Here is a 23125-nt window from a genome sequence, read left to right as displayed (position 1 = left end):
GCTACATTGTGAATTTGAGTGGAGATATCTTCCATTTATATGTGCTTCGTAGCTACGTACCATAAGTAAACCACAAGCATATGTTTTATTTTTTCCCATTTCCCTGTTTTTGTATGTAACATGTTTGGTTGGTTGGTTTTTTACATTTTTAAATACTCATTTCCTATTCTGAATAGTTCTGAGTTCTGAGTACTTCAGGACCCTTTTCCTTTTCCTTTTTTTTTTAAGACCACTTTGAGATGTCCATAATTCTGATATAGGATCAGTCCGTGCTTTCTAATACTGGATATACTAATATGTGTTTCAGTAGTAGCAAGTTTACTCTTATTTTTGTTAAGAATTAATGTCATATTGTGACAATTGAGGGATATCTTGAATTCCTATTTTCATGTGATTTGTTTTGTGATCCCCAAACGCCTCATTATTATATTGTTGTTATAAGCTATCGTTGAATCTTGTGACTGTTACTAGATATTGTTCCTCATTTGGAAATGTCATTAAATTTCTTCTCTGAAGTCAGCTTATTAGTTTTTATGAGCTCAAAACACAAGCTCTGAAACCTAATTACCAGAAACCTAATAACATAGTCATGAGATAACACCAGGTATTATTTACTGAGGCAGAAAGCCCAAAGCCATTTATTTTCATACCAGACTAAGCCTGGAGTTAGAATAGTAAGGTACAAGGGCCTATTAATTGAAATCAGTAGCAGTTTCTTCATATCTTTTGTTTATGGTTCTGGTGCGTTCTACACCACAGTTGATTTCTTCCTTCAGTTTTACCAATTAAGAAAGTGATCTCCTATGAACTATAGTAACTTTTAAAATTTCATAAGTAAATGTAGCAAAGTACTTTTATTATTACATGTTATTAGGGTTTAGTCCCAAACTTTATATCTGTTTAGAGATATCTAAAGTTTATATAATTAAAATCATGTATCATTTATTGTTTTTTTAATATTTCTTTCTTTAGGTCTAAAATCCAAAAGCATTAGTGATCTGGTAAAGAATATAGTAAGAGAACAATTTAAAGTTTTTCAAAATGAAATGCAAGAGACTGTAGCACAGCTCTTCAAGACTGTATCCAGCCTATCAGAGGACCTTGAAAACACCAGACAAATAATTCGGCAAGTTAATGAATCCGTGGTTTCAATAGCAGTCCAGCAAAAGTCTGTTTTAATGCAAGAAAATAGGCCCAGTTTAACTGATATACTAGATCTAAAGAATCACATTGTGAATATAAGACAAGAAATGACTTTTACATGTGAAAAGCCTATTAAAGAATTAGAAGCAAAGCAAATTCACTTAGAAGGTGCTTTAGAACAGGAACACTCAAGGAGTGTTCTGTATTATGAATCCCTCAACAAGACTCTTTCTAAAATGAGGGAAGTACACGAGCAGCTTTTATCAACTGAACAAGTATCAGATCAGAAGGGTGTTCCAGCTGCTGAATCACTTAGCAATAATGTCACTGAGTACATGTCTGCTCTACATGAGAATATGAAGAAGCAGGGTTTGATGATGCTGCAAATGTTTGATGATTTGCACATCCACGACAGCAAGATTAACAATCTCACCATGGCTTTGGAGATGGAGAAAGAATCTGTCAGAAGTGAATGTGAAGACATGTTATCCAAGTGCAGAAATGATTTTAAATTTCAAATTAAGGACACAGAAGAGAATTTACAAGTTTTAAACCAAACATTGGCTGAGGTTCTCTTTCCCATGGACAATAAGGTGGATAAAATGAATGAGCAGCTAAATGATTTGACTTACGATATGGAGATCCTTCAACCCTTGCTTGAGCGGGGAGCACCATTTAGAGAGACAACGACATATGAGCAACCAAAAGAAGCAGTAGCTACAAGGAAAAAAGTGGAAAATCTGATTATTGCTGTCAACACCCTAAATATTCTTCTCAAAGAACTTTCAAAAAGACACAACTTACTTAGGAATGAAGTGCAGAGCCGTAGTGATGCCTTAGACAGACGTATCAATGAATATGCCCTGGAAATGGAAGATGGCCTAAATAAGACAATGACTATTATAAACAATGCCATTGATTTCATTCAAGATAACTACATGCTAAAAGAGACTTTAAGTACCATAAAGTATGATCCTGAGGTCCATCACAAATGCACCCAAAATATGGAAACTATTTTGACATTTATTCCTCAATTCCAACGTTTGAATGATTCTATTCAGATGTTGGTCAATGACAGTCAGAGATACAGCTTTGTTTTGCAAGTTGCCAAGGTCCTTGCAGATAGTACTAAAGATGAGAAACTAAGTCAGTCCAACTTTCAAAAGATTTATCAAATGTTCAATGAAACCACTTCCCAAGTGACAAAATACCGGCAAAATATGAGTCATTTAGAGGAGAAAATACTCTCAGCCACAAAGATTTCCCAAAATTTTGAAACTAGGTTGCAAGGAATTGAGTCTAAAGTGACCAAGACACTCATACCTTATTATGTTTCACTAAAAAAAGGCAATATGGCTACAAATGAGAGAGACCAAGGTATTCAACTGCAGGTACTAAGTTCCAGATTTAAGGCACTGGAAGCAAAATCCATTCACCTTTCAATCAATTTCTCTCTACTTAACAAAACTCTGCATGAAGTTTTAATGATGTGTCATGATGCTTCTACAAGTATATCAGAACTGAATGCTACCATACCTAAGTGGATAGAAGGTTCCCTGCCAGATATTCAGCTTCTTCAGAAAGGTCTGACGGACTTTGTGGAATCAGTAATTGAAATCAAAACTCGAATTGCCATATCCAATTTAACTTGGTATGTGAATCAAACATTGTCTGGTAGTCTTGCAAATATTGTCAAGTCTCAGAAGCAAATAAAACTATTGCCGAAGAAACCCAATTCACTTAAAAAACCAACAGGGAATCTTACCACTGTCCTGATAGGCCGGACCCAAAGAAACACAGACAACGTTCTAGTTCCTGGTAAGCTATTGCTGAAAAAATAAGTTTTAATCTCTTTCAATTTAAAGGGTACTTAGTAGATCTGTGTGGTTTATCAAGTCCATAAAATATAAAAGGCTCTTTCTTGAACTTGGGTAAATAGTTAAGTAATTCAAAGGTCACTGATGTACCATTTGAATGAGATTCCATCCGATGTAAATTAAGCATCAAAACAAAACAAGTGTTTATAATGCAAATATCTGTCTACATGTTTCTTAACTTTTCTTTTTTTTCTTTTATTTTTTTTAATGTTTATTTTTGAGAGAGAGAGAGAGAGAGACAGAGCACTAGCATGGGAGGAGCAGAGAGAGAGGGAGAAATAGAATTTGAAGCAGTGTCCAGGTTCTGAGCTGTCAGCACGGAGCCCAACATGGGGCTTGAACTCACGAACCATGAGATCATGACCTGAGCTGAAGTCAGACGCTTAACTGACTGAGCCACCCAGGTCCCCTCTTAACTTCTTTTCTGACAAGACCTCTATAATACAATCAAATTTGCCCCTGTAGGACATTTTTACTTGCATATGTAATTAAGAAACCTATTAGATAATGAGCTCCTGGATGAATGTGACCATACTAAGTCTTATTCATTTTGGCATCATCTGACAAAATGTCTGGTATGCAATAGCAACTCAGTAAATATCTGTTCAATGACTGTCTGATTGAATGACTGCATAAGTGAGCAGGAATTCAGTTGGGTAGATCACAGAAAGCCATGAATGCCAAGCTAAGCATCTTAGTTCATTTAGGCTGCTATAACAAAATACCACAGACTGGGTAGCTTTCAAATAACAATAAATGTATTTCTCAAATAACAAGAAATGTTTCGGAGGCTGGAAAGTCCAAGATCAGGGTGTCAGCCTGATCATATTCTGATGAGGGCCCTCTTCCTGGCTCACAGCTGGGGATTTCTGGCTGTGCTCTTACGTGGTGAAAGTTATGAGAGATCTCTCTGCAGTCTCTTTTAAAAGAATGCTAGGGGCGTCTGGGTGGTTCAGTTGGTTGAGCATCCGATTTCAGCTCAGGTCATGATCTCACAGCTGACAGTTTTGAGCCCCGCGTCAGGCTCTGTGCTGATAGCTCAGAGCCTGGAGCCTCCTTCTGATTCTGTGTCTCCCTCTCTCTCTGCCTCTCCCCCGCTCATGCTCTGTCTCTCTCTGTCTCAAAACTAAAGATAAACATTAAAAAATTAAAAAAAAAAAAAAAAGAATGCTAATCCTGTTCATGAGAGCTCCACCTCCCAAAGTCTCCACCTTCTAGTATCATCAACTTTGGGATTGAGAATGTCAACATATAAATTTTGGGTAGACACATTCAGATCACAACACTAAGGCATTTAGACTCGATTTTGTAAAAAGTGGTCTTTGAAAATTTGGAGCAATCGGTTGGGTGTGGTAAGAACTGTATCTCAGAAGCATGAAGTTAGCAGTAGTATACAACATGTCTGCAAAGCATGAAACTAGAGATACCAGTTAGGACAGTATTAGAACAATAAGAGCCAGATCTAAGAAAGAGGTGGTTGAAACAGAGGGGACAGATGTGAGACATGTTGCAAAAATAAAATTAATAGACAGCAGAAGAGTGGACAAATTGATGATCCAAGGCAGCAACAAATCATGACTCGAGTCCTAGTGGTCTCAGTAAGTTTCTCTGTAACCTTACTCAAGTTCACCTGTCTGGGTCCCTGTTTCTTCTTTTTAAGTGATGGGATTGCATTAGGTGTTTTGTTGAGCTCACTGGTAGAAATATTTGCATAATGCATTATTGTGAAAAAGGTGAGCTAATCACAGCCTGGATGCGTGGCACTTGGGGAGGGAGAAACCTAGAATATTCTGAGGTTTTGAATTTGGGAAATGAGAGGGTAGCAATATCATTAATAAAAGTTGTAAACACCCATAGGGAAGCATAAATTTGGGAGGAAGGCAGAATTCAATGCAGTGCATATGAACTACTTAATAGTCTCTCTGAGAGAAGTGTTTTATGAATATGTTTGGCACATAAATAATATTAAATAATCTTTCCACAGTGAAAAGAATAGCTACTGATTCTCACTAAAAGAAATGCCAGTGTGCCTCTCACATGAGTCTGCTGTTAAATTATACGCCCAGTTGGATGAATTTTTTTATTTTATAGCTTTCTAATTATGAGTGATCATTATTCTAATATCATATGACTTCATATTTAATCTCTGGATGTTTTGATAATATTAAATATCACAGAATAATACAAAGTCGAATTGTTTCTTGACTACCTAAATTATTGTATTTTACTTATGACTTCCTTCCAATTAGTCTGACCCAGGAAGACTAACCTGGTCATGTGCAATCATAGAATAAACGATTCAGACTTACATGTTTCTAAGGCAAAAGTAGTAGTATTTCATTACAAGATGTTCTTATAATAATTATTTTAAATTTTTTTAATGTTTATTTATTTTTGAGACAGAGACAGAGAATGAACGGGGGAGGGTCAGAGAGAGAGGGAGACACAGAATCTGAAGCAGGCTCCAGGCTCTGAGCTGTCAGCACAGAGCCCGACGCGGGGCTCGAACCCACGGACCATGACATCATGAACTGAGACGAAGTCAGACGCCCAACCGACTGAGCCACCCAGGCACCCCTATAATAATTATTTTTAAAAAAATAATCAGTTGTTCTTTTTTGCATCTTATTTCCATCTTCAGTCTTCCTGTGAACACTGCAAATGGGTTTCAGTTAAGCTCTATAGTACATGTGATCACACAGCAGGCAAACCGTGTCATTTTTTTTTTTTCTTAAACCAAAAAATACCTGGATCCATATAGTAAGTATAAAATTTGAATAGCTTCAAAATTAGTTGAGGTAAAATGTTTAATAGAACTTAAGAACTTATAAACTTTTATAGTGTAAAGAATGCATGTTGGGAGCTTAGGAAAATTATATTTAGATATTTATATAGCAGCTGACTCAGTATTGGGCTTAATGGGCTAATAATTAACTTAGTTCTGATCCTCTTTTTTCCAATGATGCCTTGATAAAGTTGCTTCCTGTTCTTTTATTTACTGGAAATAAAAAAAATTATAGGCTTATCTACCAAAATTAATAATTAATTAAAAGTTATTTATTTTATTTCAGTAAAGATAGCCAATAACAATGTCAGGGCAATAAAGATATATTGGCCTAATTTGTGAACTGAGTAGATAGATATTCACTTTATGTAGGACCAGCAGCATAACACGTAGGATCCTTTTAGTGGATGCGTAGATATGCAAGCTCATTAAGCCGGCTTCTATGGGCCATAAAACCAATGGCATTCACTGAACGGCTGAGCAGGTGAAGTCTACGCATGGTGATAAAACCAGTGGACTCAGGCTAAGTTCTCCTATAAGAATAAACCAATTGCAATTAACTACTCCTTTTCATAACCTGCTTCATACTAGGGGTGGGACAGACTGGCACACTGGCTAAATATGGCTGTGTGTCCTTTGACCTTTGTTATTCTATTATAAATACCATGTAGCCAGAGTGTTCCCCTACCTAACCAACATCAGAAGATAATTTATCATCTTATGAATGTCACAATAATATTATTCAGATTATAGTCAGTATTTGCAGAATAGTAAGTTCAGTTAGTAGAATGAAAAAACCGTATAAATGTCATTTTAAAATGTAATCTTAATTTTCATACTGATAACTTCCTTTGAAGCCTAATAATAGTAATATTATAATAATATAATATTGAATACTACTTATTAACACTCAGTATATCACAGGCGCTATAAAAATTATACTATATATTAGCCCATTTAACAATACTTATGAAATAGCTGTCATTGTTGTTATTGTTGATGATAAGTAAACTAACCCTCAGAGAGATGAACCGACCTGTTCTGCTTAAGTTCGTGCAACTAGTTAGTGATGAAGCCTCGCCCCTGGTCTCTTGGACTCAGGGCTCAGTCCTCAACCACTATGCCCAGAGATTGTGTAGTAACGTTCACCCGCCTTTCTCTTCCTTCTGCTTCTGTTCAATGCATCAAATCTATCTCAGTGTCTGGCCATACCTGAATATTCCAGATGGCCAGGATTGATACTCACAGAGAGTTTCCTTTCTTGAAGATCCAAATATTGCCATCCATTCCTGCACTTACCAGGAATTAAAGGTGCTACTTTCCAGTTTGGATTTTCTGTGATATGGCCAGTGGGCAGTTGTCACTGAAAGTCACCATCAATGATTCACAAGATCTTTTTCTGACTGATGCAATAGAAGGGCAAAATTCAGAGTCCTCATCCCTATCAGTTCCTTGTGAGCCATCCCCATATTCAGCTACGTTAATCATGATTCCTCCTAGGCCGGTGCTGATAAGCTGTTCCAGTTGAATCACTAAATATTTGATTGTGTCTAAACAATATTCCCATAGACACCAAGAGGGTTTTATTTCATCTTTGAAGATTTGTTTGTACAGCAATTGGCAGACTTGTCCCCACAGAGAGGGTTTGGCTGCTTGCCTTCTAAGAGGAGCTGAATTCTGCTGCAACACATCAGCAGCAACATCACTGAGGACGCGCACGCCCTCCTCGTAAAACCACTTTTTTTTGTGACCATTTCCCGGTGCTTACCAAATATACTTAACTCTCATCATAAACTTCTTTTATTCATAATTGCCCCTTTAACCACTCCTCTTAAGAAAGATTACATTCTACATAAGACTTGCTGCTGTACTAAATACACTTCGTAAAATTATTGCTGAGGATATAAGTGATTTAAAAGAGAAAAATAGGAGCCTGGATATTTAACTGTTTTATACCACTTTATAACCATATCTAATTTTTGTGACTGTGCATTGAGACAGTTATGATGACTATGGAGCACTGATTTTGGAATCAGGAAACCAAGATTCAGGTCCTGTGTGGCAATGTATTTATTTATAACATGTCATTTATTTTTCTAAAACTTGCTTTCTTATTATAAAATATAGAATAATATATCTACCTCAAAAGTTTGCTTTGAGGATCATGGAACTAACTTGTATACAATATATCATTAAATTAGTTACATCCATATGATACAATTTTTCTAGCCATACCTGGTGTTTACGGTTTTTCTGTAATATTTTCAATTAACACTTGACATATAATCATTTACATATATCAACATAATTTACAGACTCATGGTATTCCATCATTCCCTATCTTTATAAGTCATTGTATTTTAAATTCAACATATGGGGGTGCCTGGCTGGCCCAGTCGGTTGAGCTTCCGACTCTTGATTATGACACAGGTCATGTTCTCACTCTCATAGTTAGGAGGTTGGAGCCCACGTTGGGCTCTACAGTGACAGCATGGAGCCTGCTTGGGATTCTTTCTTTCCTTCTCTCTCTATCCCTTCCCTGCTTGCTCTCTCTCTCTCTCTCAAAATAAATAAATAAATATTAAAATAACTTCAACATATGTTTATAACTGAGTTAATGCCTATCATATAATGATAACTCAAAAAGAATAGGATACAAAATGTAAAGGCTTAAGTGTAAAAAAATGTATCTGTGTTAACAATTGCTGAAAAATACCTGCAAAAAGTTTAATAATGGTCTTTTCCAAGGTAATTTCTACTCTTCATGTGTTTTTCCATATTATAAAAAAATTAACATTTTCAAATATACCTCAAGATAACGAATAAGGTGGGGCACCTAGATGGCTCAGTTGGTTGAGTATCTGACTCTTGATTTCAGCTTACATCATGATCCCAGGATCCTGGGATTGAGCCCTGTGTCAGGCTCCATTCTAAGTGTGGAGCCTGCCTAAAATTCTCCATCTCTCTCCCTCTGCCCCTCTCCCTGGCTTGTACTCTCTCTCTCTCTCAAAAAAAAAAAAAAAAAAAAAAAAAAAAAAAAAGATAATTAATATGTTGACTTCTGTACAAAATAGTTAACTATAAGCTAATTAAATTTTGAAGGACAAGTGCTTGAATTTAGAATTCATGATATATTTTATAAGGTCTCCAAAACCACACACAAGTTTGGTGATCTGCCCGAAGCACTCATGGAACTTGGCATATAGTTATGCACAGAGCTAACGTTTATTATAGTGAGAAGATACCTGATAGAATCAGAGTGGGCAAATGATACAGGCAGAGTCTGGAGAAATCTTGTACCAGCTTTCTTATGCTCACTCTCTCCTATAAAGGAGCACGCTTGTGTGTGTTCTTTTCTCTAGTCCCCCTTACCCCCCCCCCCACACACACAAATGCAGTAACGTATGTGCAATATTTCTTACCAGAGAAGTCCTTCAGATGGTCAGCACTCAAGGGTTTTATTGGGGCTTGTCTTAGTCAATTCAGGCTGCTGTAACAAAGTACGATAGATTAGGTGGCTTATAAACAATAGAAATTTATTCCTCACAGTTCTAGAAGCTGGAAGTCTCACATCGGTGCATCATGGTTGGGTTCTGGAGAGAACCCTCTTGCAGGTTGCAGACTGTACATGTCTTATATTCTCCCATGGCAGAAAGGGAAGGAGTGACAGAGCTCTCTGAGGTCTGTTTAAAAAAAAGGCATTAATCCCATTCATGAGGACTTCACCCTCATGACCTACTCACCGCCCCCCCTCCCAGAGTCCCTACCTACCAATACTATCAGACTGGGGGGTAGGGGTCAGGATTTCAATGTATGAATTCTTAGCCAACACAAACATTCCATCTATAACAGGACTGGCCATGTAGGCACCCTCTGCCTAGCATCTACCACAACTCCAGACTCTCAGAAAGAAAACAGATGTTCAGGATACCCACATTATTTGTACAAAAAGTCGGGGCACGGTGAATGACGCTTACCAATTAGGAAATGGCAAGAAGCCAAGTGCCCAGATGTGGGCTAAGGACAAAACCTTGCAAGCAGGCCTCTCTAAAGCTAGCAGTCTCAGGCCTGCTCCATTAATTCTTTTCTGTTCATGATCGTAAAGATATTCATTATGTCAGAATTGATTAGCAAGCCTGTCTTCTGGGGATAGTCTCCCCAGTTTGTGTCAATAAAACATACCAGTGTTGGAGAGAATATTAAATGTACTATTTTCGTTCATGGTTCCCGGGAGAAAAAAAGACTCCCCAGGTTTCCATGTGATTCTCCCTCAGATGGAAGGATGACAATTGAGGAGAGGATGCTGACAAAACTGACAGGCCCTTCCTGTACCTTGTCTTGTAGTAAAGTGTCCATGGTATCTGAGGTGAGCAGGCAGAAACCCATGTGTTTGATACTCACATCTGAACCAAAATTTGTAACACATGGTCTGACACAAAAAAGGAAAGGGGACAGAATACCAAGTCCCCATTTACACAGACACCGAACATGCTTAGGTTCTTTCTCCTGAATCACAGGAGCTATTTCTACAATAGACTATTCTTTGGCACCCAAGAGTTGAAAACAGATTTGATTATTAACTGGTCCATAACTAGGGGCTCCTGGGTGGCTCAGTCGGTTGAGCGTCTGACTTCGGCTCAGGTCATGATCTCGCGGTTCCTGAGTTCGAGCCCCAAGTCGGGCTCTGTGCTGACAGCTCAGAGCCTGGAGCCTGCTTCGGATTCTGGGTCTCCCTCTCTCTCTGCCCCTCCCCTGCTCATGCTCTGTCTCTCTCTCTGTAAAAAATAAGTAAACATTAAAAAAAAAATTTAACTGGTCCATAACTAAATACAATGAATAGATGTCTTTGTACTGGCATCAAAAACACTATAAATTGAAAATTGCACATGATAATATGATTTCATACATGAGTTATCAAACACGAGAAGGAAAGTGTAGGGATTATTAAATCACATATTGTGAACTACTGTCTGAGCAGACATTATAGTTACATCTTGACAAAAAATTGAAGCATAAACATAATAGCTGTACCAAATTTTAACTGCACATGAAGTTTGAGAAACATTTAATTGTCAATTTCACTATACATAGCTTAAAAGTGACCCTGAAAAGAAGTAATAAGTATTTTATTATAAGATTACTTTGAACTATTCAAATATGTTTATGTTGAATACCATTCTTTGGGGGGAAAATATGACATGTCACCTTTACTGATATCATTATTGATTGATTTATTTTTTTAATTTTTTTAACGTTTATTTATTTTTGAGACAGAGAGACAGAGACAGAGTATGAACAGGGGAGGGTCAGAGAGAGAGGGAGACGCAGAATCTGAAACAGGCTCCAGGCTCTGAGCTGTCAGCACAGAGCCCAAGGCGGGGCTCGAATTCACTGGCCGTGAGATCATGACCTGAGCCGAAGTTGGATGCTCAACCAACTGAGCCACTCAGGCGCCCCGACATTATTGATCGATTGAAACTCAAGACTCTTCACCTCCAAAAAATTACCCATAATATCATTACACAGTGTATGGAGAATTAAAGAAATCAGTGGAAGAAATCTATTGCATGGCATTGTGCCAGAATGATAGAGGAACCAAAATATACATCTACCTTTTACCAAAAAAGGAAGCCATTTTTATGGTTAATCAATGCTCCTTTAAGAATTCTTTTCTAGACTTTATAATCATAAGCAAGTGTTAAATTTTAAAATATGTATGGATATTTAGATTTGAGAGGCATCAGCATAAAGACAGTGTTTTGAAACTCTGGGTGTGGGTGGGATAAGCCAGGGGAAGGTATGCATTCTACAGAGAGATGGGAAATAGAGCAGAGTCAGGGCAACAACATCCTCCAAGGGTGGTGGAGAAAGAGAAGTGAGGAGAGAATAGTGAGAAAAGAGCAAGAAGTAGTAGGACAAGCATACCTCAGGTGGATGTTAGCATCTGATTGTATTCTGCAAGACTGCCGTATTATTGGAAGTTATGAAAAGTACTCAAGTAACCCAAATAGTTATCTGGGTACTAATGAGATGGCATCAACTCTACTTTCCAAATATCGCCTAAAATCAGTGACTTTATTGTAATCTAAGAAATTTTCTTAAAAATCTCAAATTGCATATCTACCTCTAGATCTTTAAAAATACCTTCCTAGATTAAAGGTGCGGTAAAAGCATCAGATAATTTTTATAATTCAGTGTTCTATTACCCCAAAGTGTTGTGCTCAAACTAATTTAAGCAGTTTTTCTCTTAGGGTCAAATAACTATCTTAGAATTATTAGTTATTTGAAAATGGTAACAGTTCCTAACTGCTCAATTCGACAAATATAACTGAGTGCTAAATGGAATCAGGTACTGTTCTAGGTATTTTGGATACATCATAACTTTTTTTTTTAAAGCTATCTTCCTGAAGTTTACACTCTCGCAGTGATAGAGGAAAAAACAATTAATAAAAATATAAATTGCATTATATGTTAAAAGGTAATAAATGCTATGCATAAAAGGAAAAGCAAAGGAAGGTAAGGGAATCAGTGTACTGCAGGATGCACCAGGATATGCTGGGAGCAGATTACAACATTATTAAATAAGATGATAGGATAGGCTTCAATTGATAGAAAAATAGTGAAGTCGGCAAGAAACTGGGAATATAAAGATAAAGAAAGCAAGACTCTGGCTCAGAGACTTTGTAGTTTTGTTTTAACAAAAGTTGATCATAGAGGATGTGCCTAGAGAGCAATGTGACATTTGGTTGTTGTTATGTTTTATGTATTTTTATTATTTTTAAAATTTTTCATATGCTGATGAACACTACATAGTTATAAAACTATTTTGAATGTGAAAGAAATATACCAAAGTATGTACTAAGCACTAAATGAATGCTATATGTTTTCATTATTATAAGGGTTTCATTTCTTATTAAGAACTGGGTGTTTGGACAAATCTCATGTAAGAGGGAGATTTGGGCTGAACATTCATTAATCAACCATTTACATCCTGTGTTGAGTATACTATGTTCAGATTCATTCTCTTGGTAACAAAGATTTTTTTTAACATTTATTTATCTTTGAGAGACGTAAAGAGATACAGCACAAGCTGGGGAGGAGCAGAGAGAGAGGGAGACACAAAATCCAAAGCAGGCTCCAGGCTTTGAACCCTCAGCACAGAGCCTGACACAGGGCTTGAACTCAGGAACCATGAGATCATGACCTGAGCTCATGACCTGAGCTGAAGTCGGATGCTTAACAGACTGAGCCACCCAGGCACCCTGAAGATTTTTAAGCAGGAATATGGCTAATCATGTATGTGCATTATTAAGTTTGAGTTCTTTAGACAGACCAGTTAGAAAATCATTATAACAGCTCTGGCATGAATAGATGAAGACAGGAATAAAATGGAAGCTGGGAGTATCAGTTAAATGTGAATATATATTTAGTAGAAATTATCTAATTGAAAATACAAAGACTTAGAATGAAGAATAACAGCAAAGTTTGAATAAAGCATCAATCCCATAAAGATTTCCACTAATGGAAATAGGAACATTAAGGAGGAAGCACAGATATATACAAGAAGGGAAGTTTAGTCTGTGATACATTAGTTTAAAAATCAATGATTTCTGCAGCGGCGCCTGGGTGGTTCAATCAGTTAAGTGGCCAACTCTTGATTTCAGCTCAGGTCATGGTCTCGTGTCTCATGGTTTGTGAGTTGGAGCCTGGCATCAGGCTCTGTGCTGACAGTGTGGAGCCTACTTGGGATTCTCTCTCTCCCTTTCACTCTGCTGCTCCCTGCCTCTCTCTCTCTCTCTCAAAATAAATAAATAAACTTAAAACAAATCTACCATTTCTATCAAAAGTTCATAAGTTAATTAGTAATGTAAGCCTCAAATCAAAAACTGGTTTGCAGGTAAAAGTTGGAAATTACTTGCACAGAGGTGATGTTCAAGGACACAGAAGTAAATTAGAAAGCTAAAGAAAAAGAAAAGAAAAGAAAAACATGGAGATATCCTATGTTTGATGAAAGTGAGAAAGAGAGAGAGAGATCAATGAAGGAAAAAAAAGAGAAGGAGTGATAATAATCAGGAAAGTATATGTATCACAGAACTCAATCTTTAAGAAAAAAAAATGAAAACAAACAAACAAAAAGAAACATAGGGATGTGGAAGGATGCACAGTCTGTGAGTTTTGACAAATGCAGTCATATGATCACCACAGCAATCAAGACAGAGAACCTGTCCATCACCCATCACCCCCTCCAAATTTCCTTATGTACCTTTGTAGTCAGACTCTACCTCTACTCCCAGTCACTGGCAACAAGTGGTCTGTTGTCTTTCCTCACAGTTTTATCTTTTCCAGAATATTTCATAAATGAAATGCATGTACGTAGGCTTTCGAGTCTGCCTTCTTCCACTTAGTACACTAGGTTTGAGATTCATCCGTGTTGTTGAATGCATGCCTTTTTATTTCCCAGTAGCATTCCACTGCATGGATGCACCACAGTTTGTTCATCCATTTCCCAGTTGAAAGATATTTTGGTTATTTCCAGTGTGAGGTGATTATGAATAAAGCTGCTATAAACATTCATGCATAGGTTCCTGTGTGCACACAAGTTTTCATTTCTTTTGAATAAATACATAGCAAAAGCATAGCTTGCTTGTAAAATAAGCATAGTTTTACTTTTATAAGTAATGGCGAACCATTTGCCATTTCCACTAGTAATGTACAAGAATTTCTCCACAACCTTGCCAACCCTTGGTATCATCAATATTGTTTATTTTACCATTCAGTAGGTGTGTAGTTGTATCTAATTGTGATTATATTTTGCATCTTCCTAATGACTAATAGTGTTGAACACATTTTAATGTATTTGTCATTTTTTAAATACTGTTTTTGATTAAATGCTATGACTTTTAAGAAAAAGGTGAAAACAGTTGATGATATCAAATAGAAACATTTAATTTCCTAGGTCATGTCTTAAGATAAATGAATGATAGGGGCTCCTGGGTGGCTCAGTCCGTTAAGTGTCTGACTTTGGCTCAGGTCATGATCCTGTGGTTTGTGAGTTCGAGCCCTGTGTCGGGCTCTGTGCTGACATCTCAGAGCCTGGAGCCTGCTTCAGAATCTGTGACTCCCTCTCTCTCTGTCCCTCACCTGCTCATGCTCTGTCCTTGTCTCTCAAAAAGTAAATAAGTGTTAATTTAAAAAAAAAAAGATAAGTGAATGATAATTTAATGACAAGGTTAGAGTAAATCTTCTGGGACAGAGCGAATACATTTGCGAAGGATAGCAGATAGGATTAAATGAGTTTTAAAGCTATATTTGAAAGGCTGAGAAAAAAGATCCCAGAAAAAGTATCAAGAACAACAGATGTGAGTTAAAAAGAAGAACAAAAATAAAAACTGATGACTTGAAGGAAAAGTAGTAAAGATGGTCAGAAACAGTATTTCCATCCATCTATCCACCAATGGATAGAATATGAGTAATTAGAACAATGAGTTTGGAAGCTTAATACAAGCAAATAAATACACTTCTCTAAGTTGTTGGCAAGGAGCATATGAAGCAATTTTAGAGCAATGGAAGGATAAGCCTTATTTGAAAGGAACAATTTTGATAAATGCGGACACAGACTAATGCTGAAAGTTAATGCATCCATAAGTATGAGGGTGGAATCATTTTAGAGAGCATTGGAATTGGAATGAAAAATAAAGTCCTAATGTTGTATGGGAATGTTACCTTGACCTAAGTTGTGCAGTAGATTTGTACATCATACTCTTCTCTGTATATGATAAAACTGGCCCAGAGGCAATGTCAAGTTTCCTCACTCCTCTTTGGAAACTCCATTCTGCCCCAAGTAGAGATCAGGGTTATCTTCCCTCTGCAATGTTATTGTTTAAGGAGGGAAAAAGAAAGAAAGAAAGAAAGAAAGAAAGAAAGAAAGAAAGAAAGAAAGAAAGGGATCTTGATGCTAAAGCAGAACTAAGGAATAAAAATGCAAAATGAATTAGGTAAATACTAAATAAAATGACAGTAAAATATATTAGATAAAATGTATTATATATAACATTATATGTACTATAAATAAAAATAAAAATGAAGAAGACATCCATATAACAGGCCACTTCATTTTATTTATTTATTTATTTATTTATTTATTTATTTATTTTAGATTTATTCTTAATTTTATTTATTTTGAGAGAGACAGAGAGAGCACAAGTGGGGGAGGGGTATAGAGAGGGAGAGAGAGAGAATCCCAAGCAGGCTCTGTGCTGCCAGCGCAGAGCTTGATGCAGGGCTCGAACCCACAAACCCATGATATCACAACCTGAGCTGAAACCAAGAGTCGGATGCTTAACCAACTGAGCCACCCAGGTGCCCCTGCTGCTTCATTTTTTTCATTAACTATCTATTGAGTAAGTGTTGAATGACCCCTGAGAAAGATTGAGTGGACAGAGTGGTAAATTCAACACACTCCCTCTTCTCATGGACCTCATAGATGTCACAAGTAATTATAATAGAGAACGACAAATATTAGCAAAGGCAGAGTGCTTTGAAAATGTAAGGAGTTCTCCAGTCAATTCAAGTTTTACATGAACATTTATGAAATGTAGAAGCAGGATTAATAAGAAAGTGTAACTTGAGTACATATTAGGAGCCTGAAAGCAAAGACCAGAACAAATTGAAGCTTATGAAACATTCCAAGTCAATGGCAAAGGAATTTTAGTCATGTTCAGAGCAGGGAAATGAATATTGAAAGATTAGTTATGCTACTTACCCAAGATAGTAGAATGTTGAGTTGGCAGAACTGTTCAACTAATCATACTGACCTCCACCAAAGAAAATAAATGGGTTATAAAGAGTTTAAGAGGTTATTGAAGCCCAAGGTAGGAGAGAAGCTGTGGAAAGTTTGCTTGAGATGATTCCGTGTCTCTAGAAAAACATGCCAATGACATCATAGCATCAAACTCTACCTGGTCTTTGAAAATGTGAAGAAAGGATAGAGTGTTGGGTTAAGAATGTGGTTGTCTATTCAATCTTTCATTAATCTGCTTATTCAACTTTATTTTATTATTTTCAGTTTTTAATTTCACTCAGGTGGTTAACATACAGTGCTATTAGTTTCAGATGTATGATATAAGTGATTCAAGAATTCCATACAACACCCTGTGCTTCTTTATTCCACTTTAAAAAGACATTTTAGCACTTGGTATGTCAGGCATCGTGCTGGTCTGTAGTGACACAAAGTTTAATAGAGGATCCAAGCCCTGACTTCACAAAAGCTCACAATCTAATCGAGAGTCAGGAGGATACGTGAGCAATTACACTGAAGTTTGATAAATTCAACACGAGAACTTCTCAGCATCTGACAATAAGAGAATTAATGTAATTAATCCTATTGACAGGGATTAAAGAAGATTTCAAAAAGAAAATGATGCTTTTAGGGGGTCTGATTTTTGTTGTTAATTCAAGAAAAAATTGCCTTTTGAGCACAAGCGTATGCAAGAACTTATAAAGATGCCTAACCACTTTTTAAGTATTTTAGTAATAAGGTAGAAATGTGAGTCGGATGATGTACAAAAGTAGATTTTAACTGATTGTATAACCATAAATAGTTTCAATTTATAAATCAATGTCAATCAGTCTTTAGTTGTCTGTTATAAAACTCTGTGCTTGACACTGATCCATTAAGTATTTTCATCAGTTCATCACTTAGATGAACTTAGATAAAACATAAGTTTGAAAATGATGAAGCTGGGAGTGTTAATTTAAAACATTGTATACAGAATTAAAGAACAGTTTCTATGGACAGATGGTAAATCAAGTCTAATAAGATAAATGTAATTATTGGTAATAATTACAAATCCATTCTAAAATGAATTAAATAAATATGAGATTTTAGATAATTTTGGTGACATCAGAACATAGAAGACCTGTTATGACACAATGTAATGCAGTTGCAAAAATTGAAAATGAACACTTAATACTTATGTATTATTAACAAAATTATAAGGTCATTTCATTTCAGTATGAGGTTATAACGGGCAACTGTTACTGTAGCCTGCTCTAATTAGAGTCAATTCCCAATATATCCAGTTCTGGAAGACATGGGCATAATTTTATGTATCATGGTGTGGATTGTTTAAACAGGGATTTGGAGACCAGAGTTGTCTAAAACATCAAAGAAGGCAGAGAAAAGGACTTAAAACACAAGTGGCAGAAGCAGGTGGAGACCAGTGTGTGAGGCTCCCTGGACAGGTATTCAGTAGGAACATAAGATGCCCCAGAAGGCAAACCATGTGTATTCTCAGCAAGTTCCAGCTACTACAGCAATAGAAGCAATCAGACTCAAGTGAACCCCTCCTCCAGATGAATGATCCTGCAAAGGAATCAGAATAAAGAATAAAGTGTCATCCTCTGAAACAACTCAGAGAGAACAAGGAAATACCCTATTCCTAGAGGTAATGGAATGGGAGGGAGGAGAAGAATGAAAAGCACATCCTACACATTAAATAGAAAGCAAAGGCCCTGGTTTTATAGAATCACAGTAGAGCCAATAGGAATACAAAAAAGTACATTTCTAGAATTTCTGAAGTTCTCCTGCCTCGAATAGGTTTGATCCCTGATTCACGCATGGGGGCAGAATCTGCAGGTGAGAATAGCATTTTCCAATCTGGGAAAATAAGACTTATAGAGCTGATCAGATTGCATAAATAATTCAGTATCCCCTCAGCTCCACTGCACAGTGGATTCATTCCTAATGAGACACTGTAATTGAACACCACCCTGTGAGTCGATCACTGGGCTAGAAACGGAGAACATGAGAACAGATGAAGCCAGTGCTTTGACATAAAGAATTCACATTTCTATAGGTAATGGAGAATCATTGAAATTTTTTAAGCTAGGAAGCAATGAGCTAGGTTTTAGAATGATAGGTAACAGTAAATGGAAGGGTTTAATAACCTATTCACTTGGTTGAGAAATGATGTTAAAAAAAGTGTAGGCCAGTTCGAGACATTTTTAAAAAGATAATACATACATGTAGCATTTTCCATAATGAGAAAATCAGTTTATGGAATATTGAAGAAAATATATCAAAATAATTTAAACCTATTTCTAATTGTGTAATATATATTTTCTTTGCAAAAAAATTCTAATAATACAGGCATGTAGTTTGGTCACATTATATGTGAATTTGAATTACTTCAATATGAATTATAATGTATATGAGATATTTACAGATCTCACTTCTTGAGAAAAAGGTTAAACAAAGCAAATAACCCTAAATTTAAAAATCAACAATCAGGATTAGAAATGAGTAAATTGTAAGCTGTTTACACTTTTGTCACAAGGTGGCGCCATAGCGGTAACTGTGGCCAGTAATGTATTCCCTAACCTTTTCTCTGTGTTTACATAATTATGAATTACCTTTATAACCATATTTATAATTTGAGGTTTTCTAAATAATTGAAATTATTCTATATCTAATGAGTGAACTGGAACTTTCTGCCTTCGGTAAATCAAATGGGTCAGAAATCTATCTCATTCTTTAACTGCTGTCTAATATTCCTTAGGGAAAAGATACCTATAATTTATTTTACAATGAAATGGTCATTTAGGTGTCTTATAGTTTTTCACTAATGCAGATTATGTCACAGAGAACATTTTTTTTAACAATTCTCTTTGTATACATAGGCAAATGTCTCTGGATTTTATATTCTTTCAGGAGAAATTTCTGGCTTTGAGCACATGAGCCTTTTTAATTCTGATAAATATGGTTAAATTGTTCACTCAAATGTTCTAACAATTTAAGGTCTAACCAACATTGTATGAGAATGCCCATTTTTTCCATAACTGAATATTTTCTGTCTTCTTAAATGTTGCAACCTGATATAAAAATGGTGGTGAAAATTTACTATTCCTTAATTAGTGAAGTTGAATAGGCTTTAAAAATGTTAATGAACTTTTGTGGGTTTTGTTCAGTATTTGGCCAGTTCATATCACTTGTCCATTTTTCACTTTTTTTCCCCACAATCCTTTGGATTGATCAGAGCTTTTCATATCTTATGGATATCGTTCGTTCTTTGTGTTTGTCAAAAAAATTTTCTCTTAATCTGTCACTCATCTTTGAACCTGATGATGATTGACTTTCACTGCAAATGTGTTTTGTTCTTGGGTGGTCAAAGGTCAGGATTTTCTCTTATGGCTTCTGGATCTTTGTTTTGTTTTGCTTTGAGTTCTCCAAAATCTTACAGTTCTACAAAGATATTCTTTTCACTTGATTGTAATATCATTGTATGGATTGTTTGGGTTCCTGTTTTTGTTTTTTTATTTTTTATTTTTTTTACATTTAGTGTTTTTGTATGTGGAAAGTACGTTTTTATGAATACTTAATTTGTATTAGCACCATGTATGTACCCACGTTTTTTCTTCTCCAATGATTTGAAGTACTACCTTTATCAGTTCCAATATATATAAATCTGTGTCCAGATAGCCTATTCTGTTCTACAGTTAAGCAAAATCTTAACATTTTCACACAATGGATTGTCCCCACTTTGAATATCACAGAATGATTCTCACTTCAAAGAAGCAGTAAAAGGAGCTCAGAGAGTTAAGAGGTTTGATGAAGTCCTGGGACTATACTGGCGGCCAACCTGGGCCTGGGAACCCATTTTTCTTATTTCTGCTTCAATGTTTTTCCCATTCAGCTGCAAACTATAATTTAAGATCAACAAGAAAATAGGTCACTTTCAGCCTCTCTTATCTCGATTCTTTCTTTTTCAGAAACAGAGGGGTATTCAGACTGCAGTAGGTCCCCATGCCAGAACGGAGGCACATGTATAAACGGAAGGACTAGCTCTATCTGTGCCTGCCGACATCCGTTCACTGGTGGTAACTGCACCGTCAAGCTGGTGGACGAAAATGCTCTGGCTCCAGGTAGGAAAGCGCACGCAGCCTTGGATTCGCTCAATGTCATAAAAACATTGTTTGAAAATATTCGCAAATGATTAATCTGGACTTTTGTGAGGATTAATTCCTTTTACTTCTGAAATTTACCGAATGACATACATGGTTTACAAGCGGAAATGTCTGTCAGGTAAATCCATATTGATGTACCCTTGTTGAAATTTTCAATTTTGATATAATAGAGGCAGTCTTTCTTTTTCTTGTACATCTTAAAAGAAAACATAGATGTACATACCTGATTGATATAAACTTTCTTCTCAAACAAGTTGATAAAGAAATATACCTTTGATTCATATCAGATATGGTCATTTAAATGAAGCTTTAATAAGTAATTAGCAGCATGTCTTCTATGAAGGTTAAGCTAACAGTGCCATTGTGACTGGGTGAGACTTAGAATATGCTCAGACGTACTAAGTAGAACCAAATGCCTTTTTTGTCCATTTACCTTCGTAAGTGAACCAAATGCCTTTTTTGTCCATTTACCTTCGTAAGTATTGCTTGTTACAAATTAAGAGTGTACCATTTCTGATTTTTATAAAAGAAAATATGTGCAACATTTAAAATATATTTTCTTTAATGATGGCAAAAACATATTTTAACTCAGGCTTTCTTCAATAATATGCTGCATGCCAAAGAGTAAATGTTTTAGTCTATTTTTAAATCTCAGCCTTTGTAAGTACATTTGGCATTAATTACATAGAAATGTGCTTTTGTCTACTTCTCTATAGTGCATATGACTTCGTCTGGCTTCCGTTTTAGCCTCTAGAAACTGTTTGACAAGGTGCTGGAAAAATTGTTTCTACATCATGTCAGCTTCAATTCCTACTAGGGGTTTTAAAACATGCTGGCATAACATAAGAACCATAGAGTGCTTTGAATTCCTTTATCTCTGGAGAGATCAAAGCAACACGCAAATTAATCTTTGAGGCATTTCTATGAGGGATGTATTAAGCGTTATTATCATTCTAGCCGGATCTGAATGGAGAAACTGAGGCTCACAGAGGGCAAATGATTTGAGATAAGCCAGCCAAGGGGCAGGCATATCTGCCTATGCCCTTGTTAAATCTGATGAATGACCTTTTCCCTGCTGGTAGCCCTTTTTATAACTGAGATAAAATGATAAAGAAATGAGGAAAGACAATATTTAAAAAAAACATGAAAATTGACTCCACTTTTTTTCCTCTAACAGATTTTTCCAAAGGATCTTACAGATATGCACCGATGGTGGCATTTTTTGCATCTCACACATATGGAATGACTACACCTGGTCCTATCTTATTTAATAATTTGGATGTCAATTATGGAGCTTCGTATACTCCAAGAACTGGAAAATTCAGAATTCCATATCTTGGGGTGTATGTGTTTAAGTATACCATTGAGTCATTTAGTGCCCATATCTCTGGATTTTTAGTGGTTGATGGAAGAGACAAGCTGGCATTTGAATCTGAAAGTATTAATAGTGAAATACGCTGTGATAGGGTTTTAACTGGGGATGCCTTATTAGAATTAAATTATGGGCAGGAAGTGTGGTTGCGACTTGTAAAAGGAACAATTCCAGCCAAATTTCCCCCTGCTACTACATTTAGTGGTTACTTGTTATATCGTACATAAATTAGTATGAAAGACAGACTATCACCTTCACTGAGAAGCAGCCAGAGTTTTCCTTTATCTTTGCATGCACATCTGCTCTGTTTTTAGCTTTCTACATGAAATGAAAATCAACTTTTCTTTTAATCTGAGTAAGCCTGTAAGTTTGTTTATGTCAGAAAATTATTTCACTATCTCTCGGATAACCTGTATACGAAAAAGTTTTGCTCGTAAAGAGATTTAGTGACACAGAAAACGAAGTGCATTTGTTGACATAATGATTTTTGTCTTCTCCAGTTAAGTAGTTTTAATATAATGTAATATGATTAAATGGCAATCACTCGATTTTGTCAGTCACAGTAGTCTCTACAATACAATACTTAGCTTTTGTTATTCCCTATGTATATAAATATATAACATACATTTCCTAAGTTCAAAATTCAAATAAATTACTGAAAGACTGAGAAGTGTTTTTTTGTTGTTGTCTTTTTAACTTTGATTTTTACTCTTCATTATTGGGTTGATCAGTTTTATATATTAAAATTTTCATTTGTAATCAAACTTAAGAAAGTTGTATTTGAAACTTGAAATATGCTTAACTACCATTCTCTGTAATTTAGAGGTTAAAGTAATAATTGACAAATAGTGGAACATTTACATCTATGTCTAAGCATGTATAAGTGGTTCTTTTACCTGCCTCCATTATACAATATCTACACGGAAAAAAATAAAAGTTTCCTCTGATGAGTATCCTTCCAAGGCAGTGCAATCAGTCCTGCTC

General features: G+C 36.0%; 1 protein-coding gene across 4 annotated transcripts in view; it reads left to right on the top strand.

Moving 5' to 3' along the window:
* Positions 1-22805, top strand: part of MMRN1 (multimerin 1) — a 75517-nt gene extending 52712 nt beyond the window's left edge. For all 4 annotated transcript variants that reach the window (XM_042935892.1, XM_042935893.1, XM_042935891.1 and 1 more), the window contains 3 exons: positions 973-2961; positions 20575-20727; positions 21947-22805. In XM_042935892.1, the coding sequence (XP_042791826.1) occupies positions 973-2961; positions 20575-20727; positions 21947-22368 (2564 nt within the window). In that variant the 3' untranslated portion in view covers positions 22369-22805. The remainder of the gene's footprint in view (positions 1-972; positions 2962-20574; positions 20728-21946) is intronic.
* The last annotated feature ends 320 nt before the right edge of the window (positions 22806-23125 follow it).

This window comes from Panthera leo, chromosome B1 (genome assembly GCF_018350215.1).
Source record: "Panthera leo isolate Ple1 chromosome B1, P.leo_Ple1_pat1.1, whole genome shotgun sequence".
Classification (NCBI taxonomy): Eukaryota; Metazoa; Chordata; class Mammalia; order Carnivora; family Felidae; genus Panthera; species Panthera leo.
Note: the sequence above shows the minus strand (reverse complement) of the source record. Positions and strands in the feature narration are given on the sequence as shown.